The sequence below is a fragment of the Nannospalax galili genome, unplaced genomic scaffold (genome assembly GCF_000622305.1).
Source record: "Nannospalax galili isolate Female #2095 unplaced genomic scaffold, S.galili_v1.0 scaffold1486, whole genome shotgun sequence".
NCBI lineage: Eukaryota > Metazoa > Chordata > Mammalia > Rodentia > Spalacidae > Nannospalax > Nannospalax galili.
In genome coordinates, this window is record NW_008355165.1 from 650,435 (window position 1) to 660,008 (window position 9,574).

Here is a 9,574-nt window from a genome sequence, read left to right on the forward strand (position 1 = left end):
CTTTTTAAAAGGGGAAAAACATAGATGATATATAGTGGATGATAGATGATTGATGATAGATGATAGATTAGATAGATAGATAGTAGATTGATGATACATAGATGATGATAGATAGATAGATGATAGATAGATAGATGGTAGACAGATGATAGATAGATGATAGATAGGTAGGTAGGTAGATAGATAGATAGATATAGAAAAATATAGAGATATGTATCTATAAAAATGTATATGTATAAGTGATAAATATACCTGTGTGTATATGAAATCTTGGGTGATAGTTGATTGTTTCTAAAGCACAGAACATAATTCTATCACTTCAAACCTTTTAAGGAGAAACAAAAGAACAAGAAAGAAAAGACATTTGTACAGGCCAAGCCCACATAGTCCAGAGTTCTAAATTACTGCATTAGACACAGTACAGAACACATTATTTCCATAACTAGGCTAAGGATTTGATACTTACTTCATTCTGCTTTACTGGCCAGAATTATATGTCTTGACACAGCCTGTATTTTCTCTTTATTACATTAGCAAAAACACTCTGAGCTTTATTGAGGAAATGAAATTAAATAAAAAAGGCAACATTCAGCTCTAACTAGACTTGTATATACAAGTAATTTTGGTGCTATACTCTGAGGGGCCTATTTAGCAAGGAATAGCAAGCCTTTGGGTGCATTTTTCCCTAAATCAGTAATTCCTGGAATGTCAATTTGCATAAAATCTCCAGGATACAATTTTTAATTTACTTATCTTATTGAATTACCACAAATATTTTGTGCTAGTCATTAACTCCTTATTTAGTAACTATATATAGATCAGTTAGAGAAATTACTTCAGAGCCTTGATGTATCTTTCTGTCAGCTCCACATTTTCTGATTGCCCATTAGGTCTTTGGACAGAGAAGGATTCTTTGAGACAAGTGTACATCAGGGCTCTAGCTTCAGATTTGAACCACTTTATTTAGGTCCCATATTACTAATTTTTCTTTTCATCAATGCCATATCTAGCCCATCAGCTGGAGAGGCAGTGAAATTAATTCTAGCCAAATAGAGAACTGCATTTCATTTAAGTGTCTCAAGGGAGTATATGAAGCTTTATTTTTGAAAAGTTCTAACATACATAAAAGTAGGCAGAATGCTCAGAATGCTATAATTAATGCATAAAGACTTTGTACCTTGCTTCAACAATTTTCAACTGAAAGCCAGTCTTGCTTTATATATTTCTCTCCTCTCTCTTTCTCTCCTCTCTTTCTCTGTATAATCTGTTGCACACTTCAGCCACCATATTTTATTAATACATATTTTAGTAAGACTCTTTTAATGCTAAGGACCCCTTTGACCAGATACCATTGTCATACATTTTTAAAATTATATTACATTTAAAATGTATTGAAATATTAGTAATTCTAACCACCAAATACGTTGTGTTCAAATTTCTAATGATTTCAGACACAATTTTTTTATTTTATATGTTGGACAACACAGCCTCCATCTTAGGACCAGTGCCAAATGTTCTTCAGTGACCCAGCCTATGACACATTGTCTTAGCAAAGGCTTCCCAAGAGAAACATGATGATCTTCCCAGCCTCAAAGCTCAGCCTATTTACAGGAAAGCAACTCCCTTTTTTCTGTCAGTTAGTGTGTACACACTAAACAGTGAATTACAGTGTTTACAAATAGTCTTGATTTTCCCCTTGAACAGTGTGTATAAAATGCCTCCAATGTAAGTAGCTTTGAAAACACTTTGACAATAAATGTTTTCGGTGCTAAAAAATTTTCACAGGCATCATAATCGTGATGCTCAAGAATGACGTTCTCATGTTTGAGACACAGGAGCGCAGTATTAGATATTCTTTGCTGCTGGATGTTTTTGTTTTTACATGCTTATGCACATGGACCAATGTGACCAATAGGCCTTCCCTCCGCAGCAGGACGCACAAAGTTGAACAAGCCCTTGGTGAACCTAGAAGTCTTATTTTTGTGCTACGAAAGCTGGAGATATAACCTGAGCTCCAGTTTTGTAACACAGAGGGGCACATAATATGTGTTTAGGTTTCCAGAGGGGAAACCATTGCCTCGTCCCAACAGTTCATTAAAGTTGTTAGCACAGTTTTTATGGTGGTAAAATTTGAGTTAGGCTATAAAAATCTAGTTGGGGCCAAAAAATAGAAGAAACAACATGAACAGAAACATCAGGGCTTACATCTTCAAAGGGGCACTTAGGAGAAATTTAGGAATTTCTCTAGTCAGAGAGAGGAATCTAGGCTGGTATCAAATAACAAGAGACATGAATAAGGCCATGGTAGTGAAAACATTTGATGTGAAATTGGGGTGTTGGCACCAAGCAGTGGAAAGTCCAAAGGCTCTGACTAGGATATGATGTGCAAGTCTGAAGGTTCTGAGTAGGGATGTAATATGACAGTCTGGCAAGGGGTCCAGATTGAATCCTAAATGGAAGTTGAAATGGCGTGATTAGAGAGGAGGGATGTTTTGATAGCAGAAGCTGAAGGAATAGAGAACTAAGGAAAGGAAAGGGGTCCTGGAGTCTGAAATCCACATTAGAATAATTTCAAATAAGGAGGGAAGTAAGGGGCAAGGAAGTGATTTGGGACAAAACAAGAGTTTAGGATTGCAGCATGACCTGTTTAAAAGCCTTAAAATTTCCAGAAAGCCACTGGGTTGTAACTTAGGAATAAGATCAAACCAAAGGTAAGAGTTTAGGAATTCCCTATAAACCAAAGGTAACAGTTTAGGAATTCCCTATAAGGAAGGTGGTAGCTACACTTGAACTCTGAGTGGTTCTCAGGTCTACCTGTGTGCCCTCATACTGCCCTGATGCCCCCATCTCATTCACGTGGCATCACCTCTTACCTAGACTATTGAAATACTTGCCAGTACTTCAATATGCATTCTAATCATATTTCTGACTTTAAATGGTTCTTGAGAGAGAAAGAAATATCAAACTTTGATAGTAAACACTTGTAGTATTTTAACCTGATTCTAGTTCCATGTAGCTGTGGGAATGGTCTTTGTTTTTTTTCCTCTAAGTGAGAAAGTGAAGCACTGTCCAAGCTAGATGGAAAGGCACCTGTGTTGGTATTGTAGCTTGTGTTTTGAATAGCAAACGCCCAGGTACAGAACCCACCAGTGACAGTGAGGTCAGTCAGACATTCTGGAAATAATCATGCACCTAAGTGACGAACTGATGTTTCAGAACTTGCTCACTCTTAAAGCTCATGCATGTTAAGTGTTTGGCAGATATATCCATTCCTTTAATCAAGTGACTAGGAGGATGTAAATAACAACTGCTTTGATCGTAATTGATGCAAATCCTAAAATGATTAAAATCTATTCCCCAAATTTTTCACTATAGAATTTTTCAAATTTGAGTTTCAGTATATGAATATATATGTATATACTATTGGGTTTTATTTAATTTTATTTGACAATTTCATACATGTATGTAATGTGTGATTAGTATTCCCCACCACCCTCTCCTGTCTCCCTTCATCCTGTCAATCCCCCCCAATAGCCTATCAGTCCCTTTCCCAGATTTCTGACTTTTGGGTTTGTTTTGTGACCCATTTAGTTTAACCAGGGCCGTCTGTGTGACAAATGGATTGAAACTATATATTGGAGTTTGATGGTTTAGGAAATGGTGGTATGGTCCATCATGGCAGGAAGGGCTTAGTGGTAGCAGCCAAGGCATCGTGTCACACTGAGTCCACAGTCAGGAGACATAATGGGCATGAAGTAGGGCCAGACTATAAAACCTCAAGGCCTGTCCCCAGAGAGGATCCACAACCTCCAGAACAATTCCACCAGCTGGGGACCAAGTGTTTGAAAACATGAGCCTGGGAACACGTCACATTCAAGCCACACATGCACACAATGTGATTAGGGTGATCAACACATCTGTCCTTAAACACCTATCATGTCTTTGAGACTCTTGAGAACAGTAAAAGTCATCTCTACTAGCTGCTTTGAAATATATAATTAACTGTTGTCAACCAAGTTATCTTACTGTGCCATAGGACACTGAAGTTATTCCTCATATCCAACTGCTCTCCTGTATCCATTGTCATCCCTTCTCCATGCCCTTCCACATGTCCTTCCTGGGTTCTAGTAACTACTATTCTCTTTTTTCATGAAGGTTTTGTTGTTGTTGTTGTTGCTGCTGTTGTTTTAAATAGCCTAAAAAAAATGTTGATCACTTACAGCATCAGGATAGTTTCTTACTCCATCTTGGAATTGTAGATGAACCACAACCTGACATCTTTTCACTTGTAAAATGCACAGGTCTCTTTGGTCTGTGCTGGTAGAAACCAAATAGTTCAGATTGAATATTGCATGAAAAATACAAGAAAAAAAATAGTTTATAAAGTAAACTTTTTTTGGGGTCTTTTTTGAGACAGGGTCTCCCTGTAGCCCCAGCTGTCCTGGAACTCACTATGTAGACCAGGCTGGCCTTGAACTCACAGAGATCTGTCTGCCTCTGCCTCTGCCTCTGCCTCCCAAATGCTGGGATTAACGGTGTGCACCACCATGCCTGGCACAAAGAAAACTTTTTTACAAGCACAATTAATAAGTAGTTTTCAGAAGAAAATAAAATAAATAGGTTGGTATGAGGAATGCCTTCCAATCTTGGCCATTCCTAACTGCAATTTATGATTCTGAGTTCCTATTAGGAACATATACAGTATCTTACTGACTCTGACCAGAATTTGCCTATGCAGCTTGTTCACCTCTTGGAAGAAAGAAATATTTACAAATGGATTTGTGGGCTGATTGAGACACAAGGCTGTGGGGTTTTTTAAAATATTTTATTTGTTATTTTTATTTTATATGTATTAATGTTATGCCTGCATGTAGGTAAGTGCACCTGTGTCATGCAGTGACCACGGAGGACAGAAGAAGCTATCGGATCCCCTGAAACTGGAGTTAGGGATAGTTGTTAGCTGCCATGTGGGTGCTGGGATTAGAATCCGGGTCTTCTGCAAGAACAACCAGTGTTCTTAACTGCTGAGCCATCTCTTCAGCCCCAAGGCTGTGTTTTTTACCGATTGAAAATGAGACTGTTCCAGGAATGGGAAGATGTCTAGTGGGTAAAATGTTTTCTGTAAAGCCTGAGGACTTGAGTTTAGATCTCAAGTCTGGAGAGATGAGATGGTTCAATGGTTAAGAGCACCTGCTACTCTTGCAGAGGACATAATTCAGTCCGCAGCAAGCATGTTGGGTGGCTTACAGGCATCTGTAACTCTAGCTCCAGAGGATTCAGCACCCTCTTCTGGCCTCCTCTGGTACTCACATGCCTGGGTACACACATACACACACACACACACACACACACATTTAAATAATAAAAATAAATTTTTAAAAAGTAAGCCAAGCAGGCTATAGGACTACAGGTTTAGTGAGATACTCTGAAAAAAATTAAGGTGTAGGGGCTGGAGAAATGGCTCAGCAGTTAAAAGCACTGGTTTCTCTTGCAGGGGACCTGAGTTTGATTCCCAGCACCCACAAAGCAGCTAACAATCATCCTTACTTAACTCCAGTTCCAACATCTGATGCCCTCTTCTGACTTCTGTGGGCCTTATACCTACCTACAGGACAGCAATATACTCATACACATAAAATTTTAAAAAAATAATAAAAAGTTTAAAAACTAAAAAAAAAAAAATAAGATGTACATCAACTGAGGAAGACACCTCTGGTCTACACACGCACCCACGTATACACACACACAATCATACACATAAAAGAAGGAAAGAAAGGAAACGTGGGACTGTTCTCCCATAAGTTATAAAGCCATCATTCTAGAGCCACTGACTAGAATGGCAGAATTGTCAACCAACCTTTTCCCGTCAAACATCCAGAATACCCACAAACCCACAGTGTTTTAAGAAATCAGGATCCTCCCAGATAACCCCCATGAGCAGCTAGAATGCATTTGTGTTTTTGTTGGATTTGTAGTGAATTTTGTTTTCAGAACTGGAACTCCATAGGTGTTTGCTTCAAGTTAACATATATAGTTTCTCAAACTCGGGAACTCTCATCATAATGACACTAGGTAGCAATGAACTGCGTGCTCATTTTAATGAGGAACTTTCCTAAGCACTTCATCTGTATTGCCGTATTTAATTTTCACAAGCACTGTATGCAATATTATTGTCACCATTTTATGGATAAGGAAACCACTAAGATCAGAGGACTTATGCTCTTTAGCCTCAGCTCCTTATCTCCCAGTGTCTCTAAGAATGGAAGCCCTAGTTCTGATTAGTGTGAACAGAAAAATTATCATCTGCACATGGTGACCATTATGAAGAGGTTCTGAGGCCATCTGGGTGGCCACTGTTCCCATCATTTCAGTATGGCTCAGAAGTAAGACTAAGACCCTATGCTCCCTGTCTGTCTAAAAGAACATCCAACATTAGATCACTAGTGTCTCTGTTCAAAAGCGGGGCCCTTGGCACCCCTGACATAAAGCAGTCTTGTTTTCCATGGTCTCTCCTGCTTTCTGGAAGGGCAAGGCTGCAGTGATATGCCTCCATGGAAAACTGACCAGTGAGACTGATGCTCAGCAGCATTACCTGTCTTTCCAACTTCCCTCCTTTCATATTAACATTTTTCCTGCTTCAGTTAAGGGGACTGATTCCACGTGACTATCATGCCACTCACAGATCTCTGGGAATAGAAAATTTTGTGTCCTAAACCTCTCAAGTAATATGACTCTACTCTCAACTCTTTTCTGTCTCACTCTGAAAATATAAATTCAGTATATCAAAAGATGAAGGGTGAGTCTGAGCCTATAGCTTAGTGGTAGAGTACTTACCTACTGTGCACAAGGCTCTGGGTTTCAAAATGAAAGGTAAATATTGACACTTGTTTGCAGCCCATTGTATATTCCTCATTAAAGGCAAAGATGACCAAGATCCAGGGACCGGGGTATTTTGAAGGTCATGCACACCCTACTCCATTTCACAAAGCTTTTTGTCAGCTAGCCTCTATGAAACTGCATCCACGGTCATCCTCCAGTCCAACTACCTCTTTAAAATAGCATGCGTGTTTTATTTTAAAAAAAAAAAAAATGCTAGCAGAGGCATTTGGTGACACACACCTTTAATCCCAGCAGAGGCAGAAGGATCTCTGTGAGTTCAAGGCCAGCCTGGCCTACATAGTGAGTTCCAGGACAGCTGGGACTAAGGAAGACCCTGTCTCAAAAATACCAAAAAAAAAAAAAAAAAAAAAAAAAAAAAAAAAAAAAAAACAGGCTGAAGGAAAATGAGAAGCGTAAAAAATTCTGGGGTTTTTGGTTCTTTGTTAAACAATTTCTATAGGCTGCAGTTGACCAAGGGATTTCTTAACTAAGGTCCAGGACAAAACATTGCATGTTTTGATTTCCTGAGCAATTTTGTGAGAGAAATATCAGGTATTACAGTGTGCAGTAGAGAGAACTCATTCAAATAGAAGAGGACGTTGTTCAGCTGGCCATATAAGCCTAGTTTAGTGGCACATGCCTTTAATCCCACCACTTGGGAGGCAGAAATGGGGAGCTCTGTGAGTTTGAGGCCAGCCTGGACTACATAGTAAGTTCCAGGCCAGCCAGGGCTTCATAGTGAGACTCTATCAAAAAAAGGAAAGAAAGAAAAAAGCATGTTTGTGCAGGAAAATACCCAGTTTTTAGCCATTCCTCTTGAACAGACATTTTCTGTCTAAGTCGGATCCAGAGTGTAGAAGTCCCCTGTACTTGGAAGCTACTTTGATGGATGGTCACCCATCCTGTCATTTTTCTTTCACAGCGTTACTGTCTCCTTCTTCTGGTTACATCTACCTATTTTAAGTTCCTTCACCTCCCCACTATCTGTCGGGGTGTCTGTGGGGTAGATAATTAAGCATTAAGCCCTGTTCTTTGTTGAGATCACATATCTTTTAAAAGACATACTACAGGGAAATGAATGGCAGTTTTGAAAGACAGGCTTTGAAAGGGAAATCACTAAACTCAGCAAGATTCAGACGTTGAGAACAGAATCCAGGCAAAAGGACTTTGCAGCTGAGTTCATGCTGAGGCACACACAGCTTCTGAGACTGGGCTGAGGGTTTCTCTGCTCTGGTGCTTAAAAAGAGGGTGATGCCAGAGCTGACCTCTTGGATCTCTAGTGCTTGTGCCCTGTGTGTTTGAGCTCATTAGTTTATCTCTCAGTCTCCATGTTCTACATCTACAAAGCAGAGCCAGCAACAACTGCTGCATAGGGCTGCACGAAGATTGAATCGAAGGGAAGCACTTAGCATTTGGCACATGTAATGTGTTCAGTAAGTGTTATTAGTGAAATATTTGTGGAGGGTCGAAAAAAAAGATGTGCTTCCTTTAGATTAGCATGAACAGCTCATGGCAGTCCTTTCTTCCAGCAGCCTTACCTGGGGTATTTTGATGTTCCATCTGCCTGCTTCTTAATGGGAGAGCGCAGGAGTGGTTTGCTGATCTAGAGCTCTTAGGTTCACAGGCACTCTGAATTGCCTGACCTCCTGGGTCTTTTTCTTCCTCAGGTGCTTGAAAGCTTCAAGATTATGGACTACAGCCTTTTGCTGGGCATCCACATCTTGGATCACCCCCTTAAAGACAAAGAAGAGCCCTTAGAAAATGCGCCTGATGCAAAGCGACCTGGGATGCAGAAAGTCCTCTATTCCACAGCCATGGAATCTATCCAGGGTCCTGGGAAGTCTGCAGATGGGATCATCCCAGAGAACCCAGACACGTGAGTCCAGCCACATACCCCTCCCAACCATCGGGGCAGCAGCACTCTGGGAAGATTCCTGCTTGGCACTAAATGGGTTAAACCAGTCTTCATTTCTGTTCATCTCTGGAGAACTAGATGAGTGGTGGTTTCTAGAGTTGTTATCAGTCTTTCGCCCACAAGGCTTCTGTTTTCTAATGGCTCTGTTTTTTAACAATGGCTGAAAATATCTGCCTCCCCCCATTTACTGCACATTAAAACATCTACCATAAGAAGGAAGAATGAACTTTGGGTTTAAATAAACATTTAAGTAAGCACAAGGTAAGAATGATATTGGCAGTTCAGAACTTTTTATCTGTGTAAGAGGATTCTGTTGATCTCCCCCTTGCACTCTGGCAGATGTGGTCTCTCTCACCTCAGGCAGATGTGCTAGTAACCATGAGATTCATTTCCATGTGTAAAGTGCATATTGACAATGGAAACAATTACAATCATAGAAGATTCTGAAATGGTTGACTCATCACATGTGTAACTTGCTGAGCAAGGAGACAGACAGAAATCACTTCCTACGGCTTTAACCAGCTGCTTTCTAGGATTCTCGGGCAATGACTAAGCCACATACACATTCATTCTCTTTTACAAAGGAAGTTAATACTTAGTCAACCTTGGTTTGAACCCTTGTTTGCCATTCTATCTAAATGTTCAATAATCCATTGAACAAATTATTCTGTATTCACATGGTGAAATACTACACAGCTATTAATCACATTGCCATTGATGTAAGGAAATACTCAGCATTTAGCAAGTGCAGTATTCAAGTTAGAAGACATGATAATCTCT

General features: G+C 39.8%; 1 protein-coding gene across 3 annotated transcripts in view; it reads left to right on the plus strand.

Moving 5' to 3' along the window:
• Positions 1-9,574, plus strand: part of Pip5k1b (phosphatidylinositol-4-phosphate 5-kinase type 1 beta) — a 325,417-nt gene that overhangs the window by 217,681 nt on the left and 98,162 nt on the right. For all 3 annotated transcript variants that reach the window (XM_008852280.2, XM_008852282.2, XM_008852281.2), the window contains exon 8: positions 8,547-8,755. In XM_008852280.2, the coding sequence (XP_008850502.1) occupies positions 8,547-8,755 (209 nt within the window). The remainder of the gene's footprint in view (positions 1-8,546; positions 8,756-9,574) is intronic.